The sequence below is a fragment of the Crocodylus siamensis genome, chromosome 1, assembly GCF_052110815.1.
Source record: "Crocodylus siamensis isolate JL-2025a chromosome 1, ASM5211081v1, whole genome shotgun sequence".
In the NCBI taxonomy this organism is placed as follows: Eukaryota; Metazoa; Chordata; order Crocodylia; family Crocodylidae; genus Crocodylus; species Crocodylus siamensis.
In genome coordinates this window covers 222,713,072-222,738,569 of record NC_143395.1, presented here as the reverse complement: position 1 = coordinate 222,738,569, position 25,498 = coordinate 222,713,072, and the positions used below count along the sequence as shown (strand labels likewise).

The following is a 25,498-nucleotide window of genomic DNA, read 5'->3' as shown; positions in this document are numbered from 1 at the left end:
ACCTAGATGGATTTACCAAAGTAGTTGTAGTGTATTTAAAACAACCAACCAAACAAACAAAACAAACTCATGGAATAAAAAAGATAGGGATGGAAGGGAACCTTGGGAGAACATCTGATTTATCTTTTTCCTCCAAGGTCATATCAGATATACCTAAACTGTTCCTAGATATTCATCTAACCTGCTTTTATAAATGCCACATGATGAAGGGTCCACAACCTTCCTAGATAATCCAGTCCTGTGTTTAACTATCTTTACAACTAGTTTTCCTTTTATCTGACCTAAATCTCCCTTGTTGCAACCTAAGCCCATTATTTCTTCTAAGTCCAGTGAATGTGGCGCACAGTTTGTAAATTTTTTTTGTACTTCATAGATTTCATAGACATTAGGGCTGGAAGGGACCTCGGAAGATCGAGTCCAGCCCCCGGCCCAAAGGGTAGGAAGTCAGCTGGGGTCATAGGATCCCAGCAAGATAAGCATCCAATTTACTCTTGAAGGTGTTCAATGTAGGTGCTTGAACCACCTCCGCTGGCAGACTGTTCCAGACCTGAGGGGCTTGGACAAGTAAAGAAATTCTTCCTTATGTCCAGTCTGAAATGGTCTTGTAGTAGTTTATGACCGTTCAACCTTGTCATCCCTTGGGGCGCTCTGGTGAACAAACGTTCCCCCAGATACTGGTGGTCACCCCCGATAAACTTATAGGTGGCCATCAGGTCACCCCTGAGCCTGCGCTTTTCCAGGCTAAAGAGCCCCGTGGCTCTCAGCCTGTTGTCGTAAGGTCTGTTTTCCTGACCTCTGATCATGCACGTGGCTCTTCTCTGGACTCTCTCAAGCTTTTCCACATCCTTTATGAATTGTGGAGCCCAAAACTGGACTCAGTACTCCAGCTGCGGCCTCTCCAAGGCCGAGTACAAAGGGAGAATGACATCCCGGGATTTGCTTGAGAAGCATCTATGGATGCAAGCCAGCGTTTTGGTGGCTTTACTAGCCACAGCATTGCATTGCAGGCTCATGTTCACCTTGTGGTCAATGATGAAGCCCAAGTCTTTCTTCCGTAGCGCTAGCCAGCATAGCACTGCCGAGCCTATAAGGATGCTGCACGTTTTTCTTCCCAAGGTAGAGAACTGTGCATTTTTCAGTGTTAAACGCCATCAGGTTCTTGTCTACCCATTTGGTGAGCCTGCCCAGGTCAGCCTGGATCACCTGTCTGTATTCTGGTGTGGATGGTTTGCCCCAAAGTTTGGTATCATTGGCGAACTTGGCCAGTCCACTCCTGACTCCAATGTCCACATCATTAATGAAGATGTTGAACAATATGGGTCCAAGAACAGAGCTTTTCTGTGGTGCCCCACTGGTCACAGGACACCATGATGATTGACTTCCATCTAGGTTCGATCACGAAGCCAGTTCCCCAGCCAGGGGATTGTGGTGGATCCAAGGCCACAATTGGCCAGTTTTGCCAAGAGGTGATCATGGGATACCAGATCAAATGCTTTTTTGAAGTCAAGATATGTGACATCAATCTCTTCTCCCTCATCCAGGTGATAGGTTACCTGGTTGTAGAAGGAAATGAGATTGGTCAAGTAAGACCTACCCGCAACAAACCCATACTAGCTATCCCTTAGGATGTTGGCATTGGCCAGTCCATTAAGGATGGCCTCTTTAATAAACTTTTCTAAGATCTTCCCCGGGATAGAAGTCAGGCTGATGGGCCTATAGTTAGCCAGATCCACTTTCCTCCCTTTCTTGAAGATAGGCACCACATTGGCCTTCTTCCAATCTTCAGGCACATCACCAGAGTGCCAGGAGTTTTCAAAGATCCGTGCCAGGGGCTGAGCTATGATGGTAGCCAGCTCTAGTACCCTGGGGTGTAGATTGTCAGGGCCAGCTGACTTGAAGGTATCCAGCTTCTCAAGATGTTCCTTCATGAGGTTGGCATTTATGGAGGGCAAGGGATCACCCTCACCTGGACCTCCCTGTCCTGTAGCGGGCATGGGCATCCCATGGGACTGATGAAAGACCAACACAAGGTACCCATTTAATAGGTAGGCTTTTTCCTCAGCATCAGTTGTCCCATCTGGGTCAGCAGGGGTCCAGTGTTGCCCTTGCTTTTCCTCCGGCTCCCCACATACTTGAAAAAGGACTTTTTATTGTCTTTGATGCTCGAAGCTAGTTGGAGTTCAGTTGCAGCCTGGGCTTTCCTGGTTTGCTCCCTGCAGGACCGGACCAGTGCAGAATAATTCTCCTTGGAGGTGAACCCCATCCTTTGTAGGCCTTTCTTTTTAGATTCAGGAGGTCTGCTAGATCCCTGGAGAGCCAGGGGGGCTGCTGTGCCCTCTTGCTGCCTTTCCTATGAGATGGAATAGAATTGCCTTATGCATTGATGATTGCTCCCTTGAGATGCAGCCACTTTTGCAGAACTCCCCTCTCCCTGGGGTCGTGGTCCCTTAAGGCCAAACTTGAACATTCTAACTTTGTCTCCGGTCAGCCTTTTACTAATCAAACCTAATTCTTTCAATCTTTCCTCAGAGATCATATTTTCTAAATCTTATGACAATTTTTCTTGCTCTCCATCAACTTTCTGAACTGGGTAAACTTTTTTTGGATGTGAATACCCTAAACTGGAAACTGAAATCTAGCTCAGGCCCTCTCACTGCTGAATACAATTCAGTATTCTTGTTTTCATATCCCTGTGTGGTGGCTGTTTTTGTAACAGTAGGGCATTGGTAACTCCTATTTAGTTAATCATCTTCACTTTCAACAAAACTTCTGCCTACCTACTTATCCCCCGTGTTGTATTTGTGTAGCTGACAGTTCCTTCTCAAGTAATTGATTAAAACATTGGGTGTGTCTACACATGCATTTAGGCATGCTTAAATTTAATGTGCATTAGCTTAATGCGCATTAAGGTGATTTTAGGCTTGCATCTACGTGTGCATGCATTAAAGTGCATTAACACCATGTGCATGTTATACGGAGAATCTTTCACGTGCTTTATCATACACAGAGTTAATGCACCATAACATCTCTACATGTGTGTTAATGCACTTCAGCTATTAACACACAAATAGCCTAAAATTGCCATTTTTAAGATGCATTAAGGGCTCGCATGCGTAGATATGCACCCTTAATGTGCCTTAAATTGGCACATGTAGATGCACCCACTGAATACTTGATTCAAGATAAGCATCAGAAGAACACCCCTATCTTCTGCCCTCTGATAATTTTTTCCATTTTGAGAGCAGGCCATTGATAACCACTTCTTGAAAACTGTTTTTTTTTTCTTCCCCCACCAGCCAGGTGCATACCCATTTTATAGTAGTTTCCTTTAGTAGTCTAAAAGAATTTATTTTTGGTAACTGAAGTTAGGTTTACTGACATAAAATCTGCCTATTTAAGGGGGAAATTTTATCTTTCCATAATCTGAAACCTCTGTAATTCTTCAAGAACACTAAGAGAGATAACTGTTAATGGTTCTGAAATTGCTCTAACAACCTTAAAATAATTAAAAACACCAAATCATTTGTGATCTTGGGGTATCTAAATGTAGATGGCTGACTTGTATTTCAAAAGGAAGTAATGCTTGTGATTCTTGTGCAACTTCTCAGAATGCTTCTATTCCTTTCCAGAAAGTCATCTCTAAACTAGAGAGCTAAATTTGTAGAATGAATAAGAATATGCTGCATTGTGTTTATAATTTAGTATGATGACAAAGTTTGCCACAGTCTTGCTAAGAAAGTGTTAGTGATATCTCCCTGTATTATTTGGGTGTAATTGTATGCATACTTCTAGGTTTATGACTTATTGCTTGACTTTGTCACCATGTTTTTCCTGATACCAGTTAATAACATATTGGTTAGCACAGACGGCAGCTCCCTTTTTTTCATGTCTCTTTTTTTCCCCTCTGTTCTGCTTTATGATTAATTATTTGTTGAATGATGATTTCGACATGAGAGCTTAGTGAGTCGCACTTTCTTATCCTCCTTTGTCCTTTTTCTTGCCATTGTAGTGCTAATTTGCGTGCTGGAGTCTTACTGGTTAAAATAAAATGTTAAATAAAATTACTTTGACATACAGACATTGTCTAATAATAGGAAATAATTAGAAGTTGGGGGAGAAATTATGTAAAAATGTAAGTATCCAGATATATCCTGACATTGATTATAGTGTTCTGTGCATGTTCTAATGGCTGGACTGTATCCTTCACTTTAGGGTGATTCTGGAGGTCCATTGGCCTGCATAGGAAAGGAAAATAGGTGGTACCTTGCAGGAATTGTGAGCTGGGGTGAAGGATGCGCTCGGCGTAATCGTCCTGGTGTATACACGGAAGTGACAGCTCTTTATGACTGGATTCGTCTGTATACAAAATGATGCATTTGGCAGGCAACACAAACCATCCTGTTTGCTGAAATTCCTAGAAATGCAGTCTGTGAAGCACATCTTCATGGCAATTATAATTCATGGTAGTCTGTCTGTCTGTCTGTCTGTCTGTCTGTCTGTCTGTCTGTCTGTCTGTCTGTCTGTCTGTCTGTCTGTCTGTCTAGTGATTCTCTTTTGAACCTTTCAGTAACAGTTTGGACTAAAAGTGACCTTTATTTTCTCATGGATTCATCTTTTCTTTTCCTCCTTGTGAGGAATAAGCAACAGGTTTGACAAAAGTGAGAGCAGCTTACAACCTTGAACTAAGATTCAAAAAAATCGTAATTGATATTCAAAGTGTTCCTTTTGCCTCTGAGGCAAATGCATAAGGAACTTGTTCCCAGACCATTGCATAGGTATTGTCTTGCCTTTCTCTTGCTAATGCTTCCAGGCAAGCTTCATTGTCCACTTGTCATGTCTGAATATACAGAAGGCAAGTCAGGGTGATGTGGTTTGAAGTCAGGAGGTTAACCTCATGATAGTCCACACCAGAAAGACTGTAATATGTTTAAATAAGAATCCAAGCTTTCAGCTGAATAGTTGATCCTCCAGAAGGCTAGAGGTTCATCAGGATCTGTAGTTGTTATTAGGATATAATTGTCATTAGTTCAGAGCTGTGATGTACTGAATTCCTCAAGTACTATCAGCTCACATTTCAGATGCTACAGGGCCCAGTAACATGGCTAAAATGAAATGGGTATGTTGCCTGGGTTGCTTAAGAAATGGTCAGATGGCAAGTGCCCCATGTTCAGTGGGTTAATCAGTCAGAAGTGATGCAAGTAAAACAGCATTTCACATTTGAGTTTCTAGAAGTTCACTGGTCTTCAAGCCCTCTTCCTAGAATTTTTTTTCTCCAGTCCACTCATTTACTAAATACAAGAGGAACCCATAGGTTTTTGAGATCTTATCATTTCCTGATTACAGCATTCAGCAGTTACAACCAGTTCCTGGGCAGCTTCCCCATGCTTTCATCTTCCCAGGACATTGCTTCCCTTTCCCCAAATGTGGGGTTACTTTGTCACAGCTTTACATAAGAGTTTTTGACTTTGCTGATACATGCATGTCCACAGAGCAGCTGAGAGGGAGAAGCCTGAATATCTACCCAGGGGGACCACAAATCATGGGGGAGGAAGGGAGGATTCAAGGGAATAGTATTTTTAGGGGTGCAGTGGTAAAGATTTTTTTTAGCTGATGCTGATGGCCAAATATATTAATCAGCTATGTTGGCCAATGCCGATCTGATAACTGATATGCAGTCGCACTTTCCTATCCTCCTTTGTCCTTTTTCTTGCCACTGTAGTGCTAATTTGTATGCTGGAGTCTTACTGCATGCAGCTCCCTACCCTTGCACACACCCCTGTGGGACACATAGGGGACATGTGTCCCCTGGATTTGTGCATTGGGTGAGTGCAGGCTGCCCACTGTGGGTTCAGGGCTAGGGACTGCACTGGCCTCTTCCCAGTGGGCCCGCTGCGGGTTCAAAGCTGGGGCTGCAGGCAGCAGTGCCTCTGAGAAGGGGGGCTACAAGATGAGCTACAAGCACACCAAAATTTGCCTTGGGCATCCAGCAGCCCCCCCCCCCCCCCCCGTGTCACTGCCTCTTGCCTTGCACAGATGAGCCCAGCCTGCCCACACCAGGAAGAGGCCAGCGCAGCCTGCAGCCCACCCTTACCCTGAGCACAATCCGGGGGGGCATATTTCCCCCCCATGCCTCCCCCAGAGGTATGTACAGCAGCAGAGAGTCCTCCCTTCCTGGAGGAGCTACCCACAGCTCAATCGCACACCCCACTCCACCCTGCCCCAGCTGGGCAGCACCTGCCCCAGACCCACTCCCTCCCTCACTGTGGGGGCCTCGATCTGTACTCCCATGCCCCTTCTTCCCCCATAGATTTACTGGCCAGATGTTGTTCTCCAAGCTGCCAGGCTGCATTCCTGACTGCTTGAGTGCTGCAGGTGTGCACACGCACATGGCTTTTATTGATGACATTATCAGCTGCACTGGCCAAAAAAAGGTGATCGCTAATAATGTCAATTTTCCTTTTATCAGTGCTGATATGATATAGGCTGATTATATTGGTGCACCTCTAGTAGTTTTCTATGTACCCAATTGATCACGATCTTTTTTTGTGCATTACTAATATCCGTATAACAATTCACGGTATCCAAAGCTGTCCAGAAGATGTTAAGTTCATTAATTTTATCAACAGATTTATCTAACTCTCTTAGACAGCTTTAAAAATCTCACTCAGTATCTCATTCATCTTTGTTGTCTCTCTTATTTCTTCTTAAACTCATTTCTACAATCTGACTTGTGTTACAGTATATTTTGTGCAAGGTGTCTTTTGTAAATTTTGTGTAAGTACTGGATAGGAGTTCTAATCATATGTGGTTAGTACATAATCCCAGCATCTAAGACTGATTTTAATATAGTTGACATATTAAAGTGTGTGTTGCTTTTCCTCTAATTTTACACCAAATATGACCCCCCCCAATTTTCTAAACTTTAAAGGTATCAAAAATCGTAAAATTATCCAACTAATGTATTTGTTCTTCTTGAATAATTTATCACTTCCTTCCTTCCTATGTTTTAATAAATAAACTTTATGAAAATGCAGTGATTTAAGTGTTTTGGTTTTTCTGTACCACTACAAATGTGTAGTCTGAATTCTTGGAATACTCAGAGGTGTACTGACAGCTTAGAGTCTCTTTGTTTTTCTAAGGTTGTAACAAGGCTCTTGTCTTATGGTGTAGGTTAATCACAGACCTGGATGACAAAGTTCAATTTCAGTTCTCGGTTTCCTTTGAAATGGAGAGGAGGGGTTGTTAGGTTAATGGTTTCAGGTCATTCCTTTTATAGTTTATGGACCACAAAGCATGGATCTTGGTCGAAACAGAACCAAGGAACATAACTGTTTTCGGGAATTTTTATGCAAGCCTGTCTCTCTCCAGTTGTGAAATGAATTAACTTCCATCTTGTTGGATGAGAGAAATATAAAGTCAACCTTAATAAAGTTTACACAAGTTAATGATTGAAAGATGTTAAGCAGGTCACCTTTCCTATTTCACTGGAACTGGATTTCTAACTAGTCACTGGATTAAGCAACTCGGATCTGACAGGAGTACCAAAACGTTCCAGGAGACCATTTCAGGTAGAAATGACTTGAATCAACATCCTAAAGTAAGACATATAACTTGCACTTCATTCTTCTGCTGAGCTCTTTGACGTCATTTAAGGGAAAAGGTGGTGCATAATTTTAAAGGGTCTTTCTGGTTTTGGACAAGGAAAGCAAGACTACAATCAAGCTTGATGGCAGCTGTATGACTGGATGGATGGATGGATGGATGGATGGATGGATGTGTAGCTAGCTTTGAAAGCTGATCCCTGAAAACCAGGAATCTTGATTTTGAAAGAATCAGTGGGCATAACTATATTGTAAGTGTGATGGAAGTTGGAAAGCCATTAACACTTAACATTACTTCTGCTCTACCTGCAGTGAGCTGGATGTTTAGCCAGCAGGGGGAAGGGAGAGGTGGGTGAAAGAAACTTCTCTTTTTCCTAACTTCTTTCTCATGCACTAACTCCCCCCTACACTTCAGTGTGGAAGGGACCTTCAGAGAGACTGAACATAAGAATAAGCACCAGTCCTCTGCCAAACTTTTTTCAGCCATGTGGAAGAAAGGTATTTTGGAGAGAGGAAAAAAAAGAAATACTTATGGCATACCAAACTGGCATTGAAGGAAAGGAAGGTCTGGGGACAAAAGGGAGTGGGGGTGCACAGAGAGCACCTTGGCATAGTGAGAAAAAAAACAGAGGACTTGGGAGCTGGGTTCAGTTGTGTAGCCCAAAGGTGCTGTGACCTGAGGTTTCACATGACGAAGCAGCCATTATACTGTAGATATGCATCCTACCTTCTTTTACAGTAGTTTACTTATGTAGGCAAACTGACGGTCTTGAGCCCTGTCAAGGTCAAATTTTGAGCCCTCCTGTCTCCAAACACATGCTCCCCATGGCAGCCTTCTAATAGGGTCTGTGACAGCAAAGGGCATCTCCGGTCTAAGATTAAGTAACATGGAGCACAGTATGACTCTCCAGTCAACTTACCTTGTACAAGCGGGATACCAAATGTGTGCACTCCAGTAACTGATGCTTGTGACACAGAGAGGATTTTGCTTGCTTGTCCTGTTGTGGGGTGGTGGATGCTGGGAATACAAACTGTAGTTGTTTTAGTATTGCTTGGTTGTTTTATCAGGGACACTCTCTTGCCCCAGGGTCACTTGCCTGCTCATGCTTGCTGAGGGCTGATGTAGTGAGGTAGCCAAACTGGAAAATCTTGTATTGCACAGCTAGAGAATGGGAGCCTGTTTCCAGAGTCAAGACTTTTGTCCCATCCCTTTCCTTTGCAGAGAGTACACTCGCAGATGGATTTCCCCTTGTTTGTCATAGTTGCGATATCCCTTGCCTGTTTAACTATGCTGACCTCGCTGTCAATGCCTCAAACTTCCTTGCTAAACAGATACTGAGATAACCGTGACCATAACAAGAAGTGAGCTTTTTCTCGGGACTTGCCTTAAAGTCAGTTTCTCACAGTGACATGGAAACTGTGAATGACCATGTTCCTAAGCAGGAACATCAGGTTATTGAATTACAAGAAGCAAGAGCAGAACCGAATGAAGATGAAGATGAGGCAAAAAGTAAGGACCCACTTAATCCTGAAGAATCTACAAAAAGTAAGGTAGGATTTGTCATTTGATTTTTGCTTATAAAGATGTTCCCTAAGCAGAGGAAATGAAGTAAAGGAGCATTTCAGGGTCATGGGAGCTTTTTGTAAAACTATTTCATAACAATTTTTGTTCACTTATGCTTAAATGCCACTTGCCTCTAAATGTTTTCTTATACTTTAAAAGCAAGGTTTTGAGGCTTAGTTTTGTTTTTTTCTCACCTCTGTTAATGACACCTGCTAGGATGGCAGGATTTTGAGAATAAAGTTCTTTTGTCATTTTTCCTGAGCGAAGGGAAAGCAGCCCGTTTATTTTATTAGTTTCACTTTCCTTTTCTGATGTAGTATTGCATTGCATATGTGGAAAAGATATTGAAATTCAAACCATTTTTACACTTAGAAATAGAATACCAGGAAAAGACATTAATAGTGGGATTTTTGAAAAATTTGTCCTCTCCCACAATGTAAATCATATTTGGGTCTAAATTACTTATTGATTGTCCTTTAGTATACAACTTAATGTTCTGTATGGAACTGGAAGCAATGACAATTAGAGATGATCAATATCAATTGATAAAACCCATCACCAAACAAAATATAAATGTATTTATATTTGTCCAAATAACAGCACAGCAGATTTCTAGACTGGGCCTGTCTGTGGTCACAGCTTGCAGGTGATACAGAGTTTATTAATTTGTATCATGAGGAGACTGAGAAGTTTCAGTGACTCCCAGGCTTCAGTTTGGGTGAAAAACAATCTCTCTCTCTCAGGCTGTGACACAGCCAAATTTTAATCCAGGTTTTTAAATCCCAGTCTGGGTCCCTTACCTGTCAGACTACTGCAAGTAAGGTTTTGTTTGAATGTATATGGCCCTAACTCCACTGAACAATTTGTTAGGCAGCAGACTAATAATATATATTGTTGTGGATACTATTACTCCTGGCTCCTTGGGCATTTCTCATATTGATCTGCTCCAGTATATCTCACTCGAAAGCTTTGCGAAACTTTCCACAGCCACTCTCCACCCAGACCTCTGACACATCAGTTTCTCATAAGTAGAGGGTGTGTGTTTGTTCTGTAGGGAGGGGTCAGACCTGAGTGCGTACTTGAGGTCATGTTGGTGTACACATGTTTAGTGAAAGCAGCATTTTTGTAATGGCTTTAGCAAATGGCTGGAAACTGAAGTAGAAATTCTGTCCTTGGGCAAGTGTTTTCCTTAGTTTCCCCAAACTTAAAATGGGAACTATGCCTGCTGACTTTACAGAATTGTTTTAAGCAACAATTAGTAAACATAATTGGCAGATAAAACATGAGACATGGGTGCAAAGTATTGATTTGAAAGCTCTCTTAACTTTCTTTAAAAACCAAACTCCTATTAATTTTCAGTGTTAAATTCAGCTGCGTACTTAAATGTTCAAATTAAAATATATCCTTCAGGTAAATATGCCCTATAGCATGCCCCACTAATTTTCTCCTTATTCTTGAAGCTCTTTCCTAAAAAGGGAAAACCTACCAAATGTTAATTCATCCAGTGGTGTGAATCTATCTGTAAACAGTTGTTGTTATTTGTTTTTATTTTTTACAAACTCCTATCACAACTCCCTATCTCAATGGGCTCATCTGTGAAACGTGCTTTGTAAGTTCCCTTTGGGATTAGAGCTGAGAAATTAGACCTGCATACCAAAATGAACGCATTGAAAATCCATCAAAAATAAAAATATCCAGTTACCTGTGCATATACACCTCTCACAAGACAATCATTCCCTCTCCAATCTTTCAGTTATAATCCTCAAAGGGAATTTACAAAACACCTTATGTTGACAAGCTTACAAACTTCACTGAATAAATCTACTGGATACAAAAAATCATGGACTTAATATAGACATTGGATTTATGACATATGACAACCTGCCTGACATCTGATTCAGCAGGTACCTGCCTGAAGCTTACCATTTGCATTACATTCCCCTCCTTCCCCCTCCCCTCCTATCTCTACCCATTGTAGCTGACTTCCTGCCATTTGGGGCCAGGGGTCTGGACCTGATGATCCCTAATGGGAACTCTTCCAGACCTAATGTCTATGAAATCTACGACATCTTTTGAACTTTCACCCATTTTCATTTTCACAGGTTTCTTGTCACACTTTTAGCTTCTTTTCTACCTTGGAGAACTCAGAACAACAGCAGAGTCTCCCAATGCCTGAAGAAGGGTATTTGTGCCCAGAAGGTCGCAAAGAACTTTTTTCCAACTATTTATTTAGTTTAATCAAAGATACCATATCTGCCAAAAGAACCTTGCCTGCCTATGTCCTTAGACCAACACAGCTACAACCAAACCCCCTAAAACTTTAAAAAAAAAAACAAAAAAGAAAAGAAAAGGAAAAAAAGGCATTTTTTTTTCTGAGCAAGGTTTAGTACATACTACTCTATTTTAGAAAACAGAAGTTAACTTAGAATTATTTGCTCTCTGTGTTTATATTTGAAAACGCTGTGGCCTAATGTTTTAGTTAGGTTGTGAATACTTTTGTAAACTACTCCTCCTTAGTATACCAGAATAGGCAAACACTCAAGAGGCAGGTTGTGGAGTCTGTAAACTAAAGCAGGCTCTATGGTCTGGTTCAAGAAACTCAGAAATGCTGTGAAATGTACAATACCACTGCTGATTATTTCTGATCCTAGGAAACCAGGAAGCTTTTAGATAAATGCCTCACAGTCTGTAAAGTATTTAAACCAAACACCTATACTTAAAGGTATTTAGCAAGTGGACATTGTGTGCTGAGCACTATTGCCCATTGAACTGTTGTACGTACCCACCATTAGAAAGATTCTATGATACATGAGTACTCTTGTTTTAGGGTAGCTTGCAGTGTTTGTGGGAGGGGTAACTAACTGAATAACTGCCAAACAGCTGCATCCTCCAGACTTTGTAAACTTCTATAATAGTTATCCATTATGCAGGTAACCATGATCTGCAAGACCTGAGTTTCTTGGTGACTTCTGTGAATCCCTGATCAAATCCCTGATCTGCCTATAGTTTTCCACCTTTTTCACATTAGTTATAATGGTTCAAGGAACTTAGACTTTTTATCAAGGCAGTAACTCTCACCAGACAGATTTATATTTAAAGGTATTTAATAAAACTGATCTTCCACCAATGCAGGTGTATTTAAGTTAAACCTATTTCATTTAAGATGAGTGGGTATGTCCAGACAACCAGGAAAGTGTGTTTCCCCCAGGGACAAGTAGCAGTGGCACAAGGTTGCTACTTGTTCCCAGAGAACACCTGTGCAACTGTACTGACCCCAGCAGCCTTACCTGGTATCCTGGAGGCCTCTGGCAGCTGTAGCTGTGGCACTCCTGCAGCAGAAAGCCTGGCCAGTAGTTGGAGCCTGGCTGTGGTCAGCCAGGCTCCAGTTTTGGGTGGTGTGCTCTGCTGCTACATGCACAGCCCCACTTTTTTTTGACCTAGGAGATCCTGTGTTCAAAAAACCCACACCAAAAAAACCCCAACCTCCCTGTGCTGAACATGCATGCGTGATGTGGGTGCTGCAGATGGTTCTGTGGCACCACATACTGCATGTTTGTGCTTGTATGGATGTGCCAAGTGTATTTATGCAACCTTTTGAAATAACTTAGCTGAATCAGGTTAAAGTTGAACATTTGGTTGAAAAGGTACAAAGGTGCAGGTCTGCCTTTTGTAGAAACAAACCTACACATTTGACAGTTGACTAAATAGTACGCAACAGCTCCTGGTTTTCAGTTTTCAGTTAAAAAGAAGGCTAGGCCGGTTCTTCTATTAATTGGTTTTGCTACTGTGTGACCTTGGATGCATGAATTTGGCCATCTTTTTATTAAGATAGAGCTAGGTCTATAATTTTGGAAGTGCTTTGATACCCTTGAGTGAATAAGAAAAGGCACAGTGAAAATGCAGAGCCAGATAGATTAAAATTTGAAAACAGATAATGCTTTGTTGGGGGGGGGGTTCCCCCATCTTTATTTGTTAATATAAATTTCCTTTTTATTCTTTGTGTGACTAGGAAAGAATCTGGAGACCGTGTAGAGAAGTAGTTTTCTGGAAATGTAAGATGTGGATGCTTATATTGGCAATTTTTCTAGTGATCCTCCTACTGATTACCTTCAGCTTAATTCTTTATTCAGGTATGTACATTACATGGGGGCTAAGAACAGAGATTCAAAAGACCCACAACAAAATTGATTCAATCTTCACAGTTTTTTCTAAGCTGTATAGATTAAACCGATAACAAACTGAACTGATGTCCAGTGTCTGGGGCTAGGTACAGACAGTCAAAAAGCCCAAGGTCAAATCAGTTCAGTCTTTACACATTAGTCTAAATGGCGCAGACTAAATTGAAACAGAAGTGAACAGACATTTACCTTTAATTCAGGAAATGCAGCCACATCCCTGTAGTAGCTCAGGCCAGAACCCTGGGGGGGTGCTAGAGCATGGCTCTCTGGCTGTGTTCACTTCCTCTTCCTCATACCCCTGAGGTCTTTTGGATTTGCAGTGCAGCAGGGTTACAGCAGAACTCTGCAGGATTGTTCATCACTTCCTCTTCCTGCTTCCGGGTGCCTCTGGGATTTGTAATCCACAGTTGCAGTCAACAATAAGTTTGAGCAGGGGAAAGGGTGTTTAAAACCCCTCCCTGGCCCCAGCCCCCAGCTGGGGTTTCCCGGGAGACAGTCCCCACCTCTGTAGACTGGGCTGCATCCTCAGCCAGGCTTGCTGCCCCCCACCCCCTTGTCATCCAGTCCTCACTGCACCAGCTAGGGAGCAGAGGGGTGGGGCAGACCTGCTCTCTGGAACAGATAGCATATCCCACCCAGGGCTGCAAAGCATGCTGGGGGACTGTGATTTAACTTGAACCAAGAAGGGGTCTGGGACAGAAGTCTCATGAACCATTTTGACCTAAATCAGTTAAGTCTAATACTACATTCAATCAGACATTTTGAAACTGGTTTATGTGCTGAGCTTCTGTTCTGTTACAGTTTAAACAAGTTTCTGATCACTTAAACTGGTTTAGGTGTATCCTGGGTGGCCAAGACACCCAGAAGCCTATACTGGCCCAGGCCAGGAGCCTGGGGGCAGTCATGTGCACCACCCCTCATGATCAGGTTGCCTAGTGTTCCTGAACCTAGCTCAGTGGCAGCCCAGGATGGATTGGCAACCAGGGTCTTTGGGGTGTTGGGGAAAGCCCCCACTGGAGGTCTTTTTACTTGCCCCCCAGATTAGAGGTGGGTGGGATCACCCCAACTCTGCCCCTTCCCTTCTGAGAAGTGAGTGGGGGGGCATGGGACCTGGCACCAGCCCTCCCAGCCAAGGTCTGCATGGCATGAGGGAGAAAGCACCCACTGGGGGGGGGGTTCAGGACCCTACCCTGCAGCTCAAGCCAAGATAGGATCACCCCAGCCCTGCTCCTTTCCCAGTCATCTGACTGAAAGGGGAGGGGAGGAGAGGAGGGCAGCATGTGCAAACGACCGCTTGGAGGCAGGTGGTTGGGGAAGGAGCAGGGCTGAGATGATCCCAGCCTGGCTGACACTGCAAGGGTGGGGCAGGGAGGGGAAAAAGTGGTTGCTTCCCCCCTCATGTTGGACAGACCTTGGCTGGGAAGGCTGGAGCAGATGGGGGCAGTGCATTTCCTCCCCCCACCCCCAATGTCCCTTAGAGGTGGATGACTGAAGAAGCGGAGGAGCTGCTATGATCTAGCCTGGCTCAAGCTGTAGGGTAGGGGAGGTGAAAAGCCCCCCAGTGGGTGCTTCCTCCCCATGATGGGCAGACCTCACCTAGGGGAGTGTGCTCCCACCTCACCTTCCCCCCTACCTCTCTGAGCAGGTAGATGGCTGAGGAGGAGGCAGGGCTGAGCCAATCCCAGCCTGGCTCTAAGCTGCCAGGAGGGAGTGGGTGAAAAGCAACCTGGTGGGGAGAATGTCAGGTGGGAGCAGGGTGGGATGTGTTCTCCACCTCTAGGAGGTGGAGGCTGGGGAGAGGGCAGGGCTAAGCTGAATCCAGCCCAGGTGGCTGGCCTGGAAGGGAAGGAGCAAGAAGTTCCCAACACAGGGTCTTTTGCCTGGGGCTAGAAGGTCCTGTGAGTCTGTTTCTCTGGCCCCCAACCTGCCAAGCTAACAGACGCAAGTGGGAAGCAGGCTGGGGAGCAGAGGCTTTAATGCTTCAGCTCTGTGTGACAGGCTGGCTAGGCGCTGTGAGTGTATCAGCCATGAGGCTACTGGGTTTGGGATCATGGAGGCAAGTTGGGAGTGAAGTAAAGGCAAATTTACTAATAGCTTAGCTTACAACAGTTACCAGAAGGGTTAATGTGACAAACAGATAGTACAGTAATAAAGAGATAATAGTGAATGATAGCAACAGATAGACAGAATGACAAGGAGTTCCCACATGGGGTTGGCAACTTATCAGCAGTCCCTCTATGCCAGGTGCGCGCCAAGTTGTTCCAGCAAAGTCAAGGATCCCCAATCAATGCTGTTCGAGGGGTCACCGGGAAGGTCCCTTGGTCAGGATCCGGTCCTCACTCACGCTGGGAGTCTGGGCTCCAGTCTTGGTACAGCGATGGTCCTTCTCTTCCTGTCCTTCATGCTGGTCACCTGACATACGTGCTTCTTTATACCTTATCTTTTGCTAATCTGTTGGCTTTAGAGCCACTCACAATCTTGCCCTATAGCTGTTACCCTATGGGATCAAAAGGTGTTAGAAATTATCATGAAAGTTTACTGCCTGAACTTGGGTTTACCCAATAAGCAATTATACCACATTACTTTGAGGTTTGAAATTAGCATTGCTCTGCCCTTAGTTTCTTATTCCTGGATTCCTTGGAATGTGCTAATTATATTAGGTGGTCAGATCTTGTTATGGCTTGACCTTTAAAAAACCCATTAGATCAGCTAATCTTGTAGCTCCGCTTATTTTGGGGGTTCAGTGGTCCCATGATCAGTGCAAACAGATTTAACACTGGTTAAATTGTGACAGACAAATTCCACTTGCAGGTTGCAAACATACAAGCTTTGCCTTAGTTAATCTTAACTGCTTATACAATTACCAGATGCTTCCAAGAGAATATATTTTTTGATTTAACTCCTCTTGCTCTGGTTACCACAGCTCTGTGACAGCTGGGGACAGGGCCAGCCATGGAGTAGGCAGCACAGCCCACAGCTGGAAAGCATCCTGACATATTAGGAGACCATGAGTTAACTTGAGTTAGGTGGGGATCTGGGACAGAAGTTCCTTAAACTGGTTTAACCTAAATCAGTTAAGTCTGATACTGCATCCAGCCAGGTTTATCTTCAACCAGTTTTGGCCATTTTGAAAGCAGTTTATGTGTACTGAACTTCCATTCTGTTACAGATTTGAACCAGTTTCCAATCACTTAAACCAGTTTGCGTAACTTCTGTCCTTAGCTTAATAGTATACGTCTCTCAAATCAGATGAGATCTATGACATCATGCTGTGACCTGTCTTTAGTTTTGTGATGGAAAGACTGCAGTTTTGGGTATTGATTTACCAAAGGTGCTAGGTTGAACAGTGGATTATTGTTAGTTGTAAATAAGGACTTTACTATACATGAATGTGTACAGACTCTCAGGATGCCTGTACATGTGCTGGGAGGCTGCTCCAATGTTCTGTAATTACAGCACACTGGAGCAGACTAGATTAATTGAGTCAGCTGGAGCATGCTAATTAGCACACTCCAGCCAGCCTCTGTGTCTTGTGTATCAGCATCCCTGTGCTTCAAAATAGTGGTGGGGGTTTAAAGTATCCTCACTGCCATTTTGAAATCCAGGGACACTGACACATAAGGGACTCCAGGAACTTTAATTAAAGCTTCTCTAATTAAATTCCCCGTTCCCCCCACAACTCCTGGAGTATGTGTAAAAAGGCCATTGGGTAAGGTATACAGAGACCTCTGGCCTTGGGCAGCTGTGCATTTAAATTGTAGTGGGATCCTTCCATTGAAGCTGTGTTTGTTTTAGTGCCTTACCATCAGGATAGGCATTAAACAATGTGTGAAGTCAGTGGCAACATGCATCTGACTCAATCATGCTCTGTTTTTTTTCCTCTCTCTAAATCTAGTTTAAATAGACATACAGAAAAATAACAGGGAAAAGCAGCCTTGGAAAATGTATAGAAGGAATAGCACTTTTGATTACATCTAGACAAAGTCCATAAACCTTGAGCCAGGTCTAGATTATGAGTGGTAGAAAATATTTTTTTCTAAGCATGAAAAAATACATTGCCAATCTGGCTATAACAGCCAATGATCCACTTGGCAGTGTTCCATCCAGTGAACGTACTTAACAGTTGGTAGATGTTGAGTGAAACAGCATCATTTTTCTATGAGGGCGGGTACACAACCTAGTTATTACCCTGTAATTTATCTCCATGTACTCTGTGGAAAGAAGATACCTGACCAACCCTCCAAGTTAGTAGCCTGCAGTAGTAGCAGTTACAGGGCCTGGCCACTAGGTGGCAGGGAAGTTCTTTTGTGTTGCAGGGAGATTCTGGGAGACATGGTCAAGTTACTACACCTTTTTCAAGAGCTAACTTTATCCTGGACGTGAGTGTCTTCTACAAAATAAGCCTGCCTGCGTTGTGTTAGTTCACAATCTGTGTAGAAACAAGTTGCTTGTCTCCAACCCATCTGTGACAACAGGAACTTTTATCTTGCTCCTTTTCTGTCTCATTTTAAAACATAGAGGTTTACATAGATGAAGATGAATATTGGGACCCTGACTTGGTGGCTAGTGGAAATCACCATAATTTTTCAGGAACATTAAAAGTACGGTGTTCTGCTGGAACTGCTTACTCAGAAGATCTTACAAAGAAGGTAAGTATTGACCATCTTTCTAACAGGGATAATTCTGACCATAATGCAGGAGTGTGGGTCCCTTTGAGTAATTATTGTGCCTGTACACTGCCTCTAGATCCCTCCTGTATCCAAGCAGTTTACTAAAGCAAAGCATTCTTGAGGTTCTTTTCTCTTTCTCATGTGATGCAAGGTCTCCATCTAGTGAACAATTTGCATATCTCTAAGCATTTGAGTAAAAGTAATGCAGGTAGTTTTGAACTAGGCTGTTTGGTTACTAGGGCTGTGCAAAACACCACCATTCTGCTTCATTTTAATGGAAGAGTGTTTTGTTTTGAGTTTTGTTTAGTTTCAAAAGCACTGTTCAGTTTCATTTCATTGAAAATATTTTGGTGTTTTGACGTTTCACCCATAGGCTACAATGGGGAATCATGAAAATGCCTAAAATTTTGTCATTTCATCCCTGATTTGGATTAATTTTGCAGGGATGGTAGCCCCTTCTGAGGGCATGAAGACTGTCAAGTTTCAAGGAGATAGGTGCAGAGGTTTCTGGGAAACTGCACCTCAAATCTTTGAAAAGCAAAAGTCCTGTCACTTGCCAGCAGCAGCAGCTTCCTGTTATCCTGCTTGCAGATCTGGGGGCCTGTACCTCTGGAAGGGCTGTGGGGGCTGTGCCAGACTCCTCCTAGGGGCATGGGTCCCCGATCTGCCTGCTGGATGACAGGAGGCTAGTTCTGCTGCCTGGGGCCAGTGGCAGCACCAATCTTCCTGGCACTGGGTGTGGGCTGTGCCCAATGCTGGTCCCAGGCAGCAGCAGCTTCCTGTCATTCAGCAGGTGGATGAGGGCCTGCACCCCCAGGAGGAGTCCGGCACATCCCCACAGCCCTCCCAGGGATGCGGGTGAGCTCTCAGTCTGCCTGCCAGATGACAAGAGGCTGTTGCTGCCAGCTGGGACAGATGCTGGGCGCAGCCTGTGCCAAGTGCTGGGAAGATTGGTGCTGCAACTGGCATGTAGATCTGGGGGCCCATACCCCTGGGAGGGCTATGTGCCAGAATCCTCCTGGACTGTGCCAGAATCCTCCCGGGGGATGTGGCCCCCAGATCTGCACCAGATGACAGGAGACTGCTGCTGCCGACTGGGACTGGTGCTGAAGCCAAGCAAGCCTGACTTTGGAACTCAAAATGTTTCAAAACTTTCAAAATGTTTTGAGTGTCCTTGTTTCGTTTTGAAGTTGTTTTGAAGGCTTTTGTTTCATTTCAATTTCACTGTTTTGAGCTCAAAACGCATTGGAACAGCTTTGAAATGAAATGCCAGAGAAATTTTGCACAGCCCTAGTGATTACCTATATTAGTATAAATGAGCCTTCTGGTTAAAAATTCTTGTAAGAGCCTAATGACTGACATATCAGATTTACTGTTATAATCCTTCCTTGCCTATTGCTGCCCAAAAATTATGCTGAGTAAATGCAACAGATCTGTTCAAGTACTGTGGAAGGGAATTATTTCACTATTCATATGAATTAATGGAAAACTGTGTAATAACAGTATCTAACTCAGGGGTGGGAAAAATGCAGCCTGCCAGACCATTCTATCTGGCCCGCGGGGCCCCTAAAAATTTTAGAAAATTAATATTTTATCTGCCCTGGGCTGCCTGTCATGCGGCCCTCAATGGCTTGCCAAAACTCAGTAAGAAGCCCTCTGCCCAAAATAATTGCCCGCCCCTGCTCTAACTGCTGATTGCTTTTATCAGTGGGTGGTGGCCTGAAGCTCATAGCCTTTTAACTCACCCTGAATTCTTCCTCTGACTAGGCTACCAACAATCACCCCACACACAATTTAACTCGGATGTTACTGGGGATAAGTTCCATTTCAGTGATCTCTTAAGATATGTATAACCCTAAACTTCTTGTCCTAAGGACCTTGTAGGCAGCAAACACTGGTCTCCCTGGGACTTGCACAGGCTCTGCATTTACTACAGAATTTTATTCAGTTTTATTCAGTGAAGCTATACATCACCTTTTAACTTGCTTGTTTAGATATCATAGTTCCAGGGAGCTTCAGAAGCTAGGACATTCTGACATTACTTTTATTTTCAAGGAAGTATTTTACCTACTTTCTTGTATAGATTCTGTGAGGACTCTATGCAGGCTCTTGAGATCCTCATTTTTTAAGTGAGTTCCAGTGAATTTTTTTTTTTCTAGATTAGTTGAACATCATTTTATAAATCCAACAATTTAAGTTGACACATTGAAAATGAAAACCAACTAGGAGCAGCTAAATGGATTTTGTAATTAGACTAATGAGATTTGGGTCAAACTTCTGTACTTACAATGTTTTCTCTTAAAGTACTTTGAAAACTGGATATGTCCTCTTTTATTTCATGGGGATTGAAAGATATTCAATAGGGAAAATAGCTAACCTTTTTCTCTTTTCAAGTTAACAGATGTCTACAATTCCTCTCCAGCCCTGGGGCGCTATTTTGTCTCTGCTCATGTAGTTTCCTTCAGGTAGGGAATTCCCATCATCAGAATTTTCTTTAAACTTTTATTTTTGTTTAGAACCATGGAGAAGTATGACTGAAAGGAACCTGTATAGGTCATTTAGTCCAACCCCCTGCCTGAAATGGGATTATCCCCATCCAAACCATCCTTTACAAATCCAGTGTCTAACTTCTTAGCAATACTACACAGTCAACACTGACACAACACCTAACCTGCCTCAGGTAAAGCATGGGGAACATGGTGGCCAATGTTGCACTGCGGTACAGTTTGTTGATATACTCTCAAGAGATCCTAGGAAAAGGGCCATGTCCCCCACTACAGAGGAAGGCAAAACCCACCACAGTCCTTAACGGTCTGACCATAGGGTAAATTTCCTTCCTGACTATGGTGATCAGTCTGACCCTGAGCAAAGGCAAGACCCTCTAACCAGGAACCTCTGGGCTTAAGTCCCAGCAGGATATTTGGCACACCCCAGGCAAGATCCCCAGCCTTGACTGCAGGCAATATCCAATGCCTCTGAGGGAGGCTTAAAAAACTCCCTGACGCATGTAGCAGCCAAGGGGATTGGGTGGGGAAGGGGGTGGGGAGGAGAAATTATGAGGATTGAAGCTGACAGATGTACAAAACTGTGTAAACTTGTGAAATAACTATTGCTAGAAGAAATACCACCCCAGTCAGTGAAATTGCACTTTAATCACATTTTGCCTGATATATTGTAAGGGATAAGGTGTGTGTAGATAGAAAATAATTTTTAAATATTTTGATACCTCCTAAATATTATCCATATTGCTTTGGATTTTGACTGCTAGTTTAATTAAACTTGCAGAAGTAAGAAATAGGCTTAAAAGTCAGAAGAGCTTGATTTTAAATATCCATTATTTATATGGTTCCTCAAAGTGTGCCAGTATGTTTTATGAAGTGTTCTCTACATGAGAGGGGCAAGAAGAGCATAAAGATATGACAGGCCAGTGGTAGTCCACCTTTTCACTTGGCAGGCCAGATGTCTGCAGGCATGCTGATCCAGTCAGTGGCCTGATCCTGCAGGCATTCTGGGCTCCAGCCCGGCCACATGGAGGGGGGAAGGAGGATGTGGCCTGGCCACAGGTGGAGAAGGAGATCAGCAAATGCAAAGTGGTTCATTGCAACCAAGCTAGTGTCACTCTTCCTCCATGCTAAGTTTACTTTCATAGAAACTGTATATACAGAATATAAGACAGTGATTCCAGCTCAGTGAACTAATAGGTCTGCTCCAGAGGTTGACTCTTGTTCAGTGATTTGAACAATCCACTCCAGATTTTGCATTAGATGCATTGATGGGTTGTGTCAGATATCATTATCAGGAAAGCTGTTTGTGGGATCTTAAATTCTTAATGAAAATAAATTGTGTGCTGCCAGCACCTCTCCTTTAATTGCTGTTTTCAGTTTATAACACAAGTATGTTGCAAACATCTGACTGTATCACTACTTGCCCACTTACCCTTTGTACCTTTGAAAGCATCTCTCTCATTATCTCCACGCTGTGTGCACAACTTATTAGCCTCAACAATAGTTGCACTTGAGGACTGACAGGTGACATTAGCCCTTAGACTATTTTGTGTATATGCCCATGGAGCTTTGTTTGTTTTTCAGTGATGAAAACGCCACTGCATCCTATCAGTTGCTATTCTCCTTACCGCCTGTGACTGAGGAGTTCATGAAGTACACAATGAGTAAAGAGTTTGTGATGAATGTCTTGCGTCAAAATATTCTTGATGAGGAAGATAGTTATGATAAGGGAGCATTTGACTGTACAAAGATAAGGCTTGATCCAGATTCTCTCACGCTAACTTGTAAGTGTCATATGTTACAAAGAACATATTTCCAGAAATAGCATGTGTACATCCTCTTCTCTCTTAAATTTGAAATATTAGTTATGGAAAGATGGTGAGATTTGTCAGTTAAGACATTTCCACTCATCAAAACGCTAAGACTATTCTAAAATTTTCAGTCTCATAGTACCAAATGGAACTTATGTCCTCAAATGAGTTCTGAAATTAGTGTTGTGAGACAACACTCAGCTAAATTTCTACGCTACTTTGGTCACAGCTATAATATCAGGCAAATAATTTTAGGGTTTAGGAACTAGTTGGAAAAGCTTTTATTAAAAAAGATTTTTTGAATGCTTAAATGCTAGTGAAAAGGGGAGGAGTAGCAAGTAGATGATGATGATTGGGTTTTTTTTTTCCATGATGGAGTGTGAGGGCAGAAAAAGCTCATTACAAAGAAATAATGAATGTGATTTGTCTTGCTTAATTATATTTCATTTGTTTGGAAGTGCCGGATATAGTTGGGGAAATGTATTATAAACAGGAGTTCTGTGTGTGTTGTCAGAATTCAAGTGCTGGATTTCCGTCCTGTTTCTCAGCTTGTTATATTGCAGCATGCGCCTCATCTGCTAAGAGTACATGCATTAACTAAAAATCTAGTGAGCTTCAAGTTTTGCTGTAGACCCTGAATGAAGCATCTTGCTCTGCCTAAGGGCTTTGCTATTTGGCAGTTTTGGGTCTTGGAGCTCTGAACACCCAGATTGTCCACACATTACAAACTGAAGCAAATTTTAAGCACTGGTTATGCATCTCAAAATGTTGACACTCCAAGGCAGGATGATCTCTGATCTATGCTACGCAGCTCAGGTCACACTAAGGTGTGGTCACTCTAGGCTACACCTTGGTGTAAACACCCCACCTGCCCCACTTCTCCTGCTGGCTCGGATTGGGCTCACTGCCCCTCGCCTTCTCCAGCACCCCAGATCCCTGCACACTGGCCTTCTGCCCCCCACTTCCTTGAGGCTGCCTGTGCAGTCTGCTCTGGGGGAGCAGGCGGAGAAGGGTTAACCTGCCTGCTCTTCCTCTGTGGCTGTTTTCTGGCTGGGCCCAGCTCAGACCAGCCTGACACTTTGGTGGGACAGACAAGTTAACCCTTTCCTGCCAGCTCCCTTGGGACAGACCGCTTGTGGCCACAAGTAACCGGTGGAAATGGAGGAACCCCTGGGGGAGAGGCAGTGGGGAGCAGAGGGAACCCCAGGGACCCAGAGCAAGGGAGAGGGGGATTGCCTTTCAGTCCACCAGGCCCCTGCAGGCTTGCACATGTGACTCATCCAAAGGTGTAACAAGGCCTTTATAGCTGAGTATAAGCACTGTTAAAAAGTCCAGAGGTGTAAAAAAGGTTTCTTTTAATGAGGAAAATCCCAGACCAGACTCTAAAAACATGTCATTCAAGCTGTGGTCTAGTTCAAATTATAGACTCTTCTGCTTTCCTAGCTAGTTTCTAGTGACTCACTTTTAGGGCTTTCCATTCTTCTTGGTGCCTATCTATGGAATGGGATTTTCAAACAAACAAAAAGCAGTTAACTGGAAATCTACCTCCCTTTAATGGCTTTCAAAATAAGTTCAGGCAGTGACATTACCCTATGTGTAATATCACTAGGGAGAAGGGTATTGCTGCAGTACTGGAGACCAGGCACTCTTGAATTCTAATCTTGGAGTCTACTTCGTTAGATGGTGGTAGTGAGAAAAAAATTATTTAAGAGGAATTGAGGTGGTTATTTAAAATTAATTCTAAATAACATTGGTTTTTGTTTCAGAGAATCCATGGAGCAGCCCCTAGCCTCCTGCAACCGCTTGAGGAGATGAGCTTGCCATATCTGTTAATGTCCTGATGGATATTTTGTTGTGCTGAAACATTTCTGAAAAAGTGGTGTTGTGCAAATACTAGACATGATGCTGGACTGTGCGTAGGAAATGTAGCATATTTATAGCAATCCTTATTCCTGGGATATGGCAGTTTCCTTTTTTATTACTGTCCTGATGTTCACCTCACACATCTCTCAATCCATTTGAAGCTCGTTGCAATAAATCTTGCACTGTGCCTGACACCTGACCACATTTTTGGACTTTAGAAGTCCTTTGCCGGTCCCAGTTCCTTGTTCTTGCTTTCATAACCTCACTGCTTTCTAAATCTCAGCCCTTAACTGATTTTGTTCATAGTCACATTATCTTCTTGGCTCATCCCAGAAGATTGCTTTCTATGAAGCTTTTCCCATTGTGTCTAATTCCCAACCTCACCTTCATCTCTTCTCTCTTGTTGACTATCACCCCCTTCCTCCTCCCTCCTACTCCTCCTGTATTTTACCCATAACTCTGAATAGATCTCAAAACCCATTTCTGGCAAGTTTGGAAACCACAAATTAAATTATTATTATTATTATTTTTTTTAACGGACTTTGTGTGTGTGTGTTAGCCTCTCAGGAACTCGGAATCCTCTTGTCTTCCTCATTTTTCCTTCTTGTGTTCACTTTGCAGGAGCCGTCTTCTCTTTTTCTCTTGCATTGAGAATTTAAGCTGAAGGTTGGGGTGGAGGGAAGACTTGAGTCCTTTGTTGTTCAGTGTTATGAAGCACCTTGGATGTTCCTGGGGTTCAGAAATTGTCCTGTGTTGTAATGCAGATAATTTGCTCCAAAAGCATTCCCTGTATACCAAAGCATTAAGCACTAGGCCTTCATGAAGGCAAGACAGTGGGCCAAGTAAACCAGTAGAAGATCAAGAAACTTTTGTGTTTTGAAGTGTGTAATATAGGTATGTGTTACAAAATGAGTAACAATTTACTACAACACTACACATGAGCAAGGGATCACATTTGAAGAGAGACTTTCTTACGAGTATCATGACTTTGTGGACAGAACACAAATTTAATGTTGTATAAATGAAGTATAATTCGATCAGGAAAATGTCTGTGTATATTTTTGTAAAAGTTAAAATGTGGATTTTTTTTTTTTTTATAAACATGTTATTTTAGAAACCTTTTTATGTTATGGTGAGAGATGAGCTTTTGGGAAATAATAATAACTTCTCAAGTTTAAGTTCTCAATTTATATTAAAGAATTATTTTGAAAGCCGCCTTATATGCATTCAATTATTATTATGATACTACTTAACATTTTAAAGTTGTCCCCAGCTGGTGATTTTGAGGTGAAAAAATAACCATGAAG

The 25,498-nt window shown here is 42.9% G+C and overlaps 2 protein-coding genes across 5 annotated transcripts in view; both read left to right on the top strand.

Annotated features, from left to right (window-relative positions):
* The window catches only part of LOC149874193 (suppressor of tumorigenicity 14 protein homolog), a 31,810-nt gene extending 25,914 nt beyond the window's left edge, over positions 1 to 5,896 (top strand). The window contains exon 14 of the mRNA XM_090031595.1: positions 4,213 to 5,896. Within this exon, the coding sequence (XP_089887721.1) occupies positions 4,213 to 4,371 (159 nt within the window). The 3' untranslated portion in view covers positions 4,372 to 5,896. The remainder of the gene's footprint in view (positions 1 to 4,212) is intronic.
* A 1,565-nt stretch (positions 5,897 to 7,461) lies between these two features.
* C1H3orf52 (chromosome 1 C3orf52 homolog) lies at positions 7,462 to 25,405 on the top strand. Of its 4 annotated transcripts, none has more exons than XM_090057775.1 (7): positions 7,462 to 7,597; positions 8,824 to 9,152; positions 13,175 to 13,295; positions 17,862 to 17,992; positions 20,408 to 20,478; positions 22,102 to 22,301; positions 24,095 to 25,405. In XM_090057775.1, coding segments are annotated over exons 2-7 (666 nt in total). In that variant the 5' UTR covers positions 7,462 to 7,597; positions 8,824 to 9,011; the 3' UTR covers positions 24,097 to 25,405. The 4 variants fall into 4 exon arrangements, with proteins under 4 accessions (XP_089913901.1, XP_089913892.1, XP_089913910.1 ...); XM_090057766.1 differs by having other exon boundaries at positions 7,509 to 7,568; XM_090057784.1 differs by lacking the exon at positions 7,462 to 7,597 and adding an exon at positions 7,771 to 7,852.
* The last annotated feature ends 93 nt before the right edge of the window (positions 25,406 to 25,498 follow it).

Bases quoted from the DNA above. Each gene is read 5' to 3' on its own strand.
- C1H3orf52 (XM_090057775.1), top strand. From the start codon at position 9,012: ATGGAAACTGTGAATGACCATGTTCCTAAGCAGGAACATCAGGTTATT. The intron at 9,153-13,174 runs GTAGGATTTGTC...TTGTGTGACTAG, and splicing joins AAGAATCTACAAAAAGTAAG to GAAAGAATCTGGAGACCGTG. The intron at 13,296-17,861 runs GTATGTACATTA...TTTAAAACATAG, and splicing joins CAGCTTAATTCTTTATTCAG to AGGTTTACATAGATGAAGAT.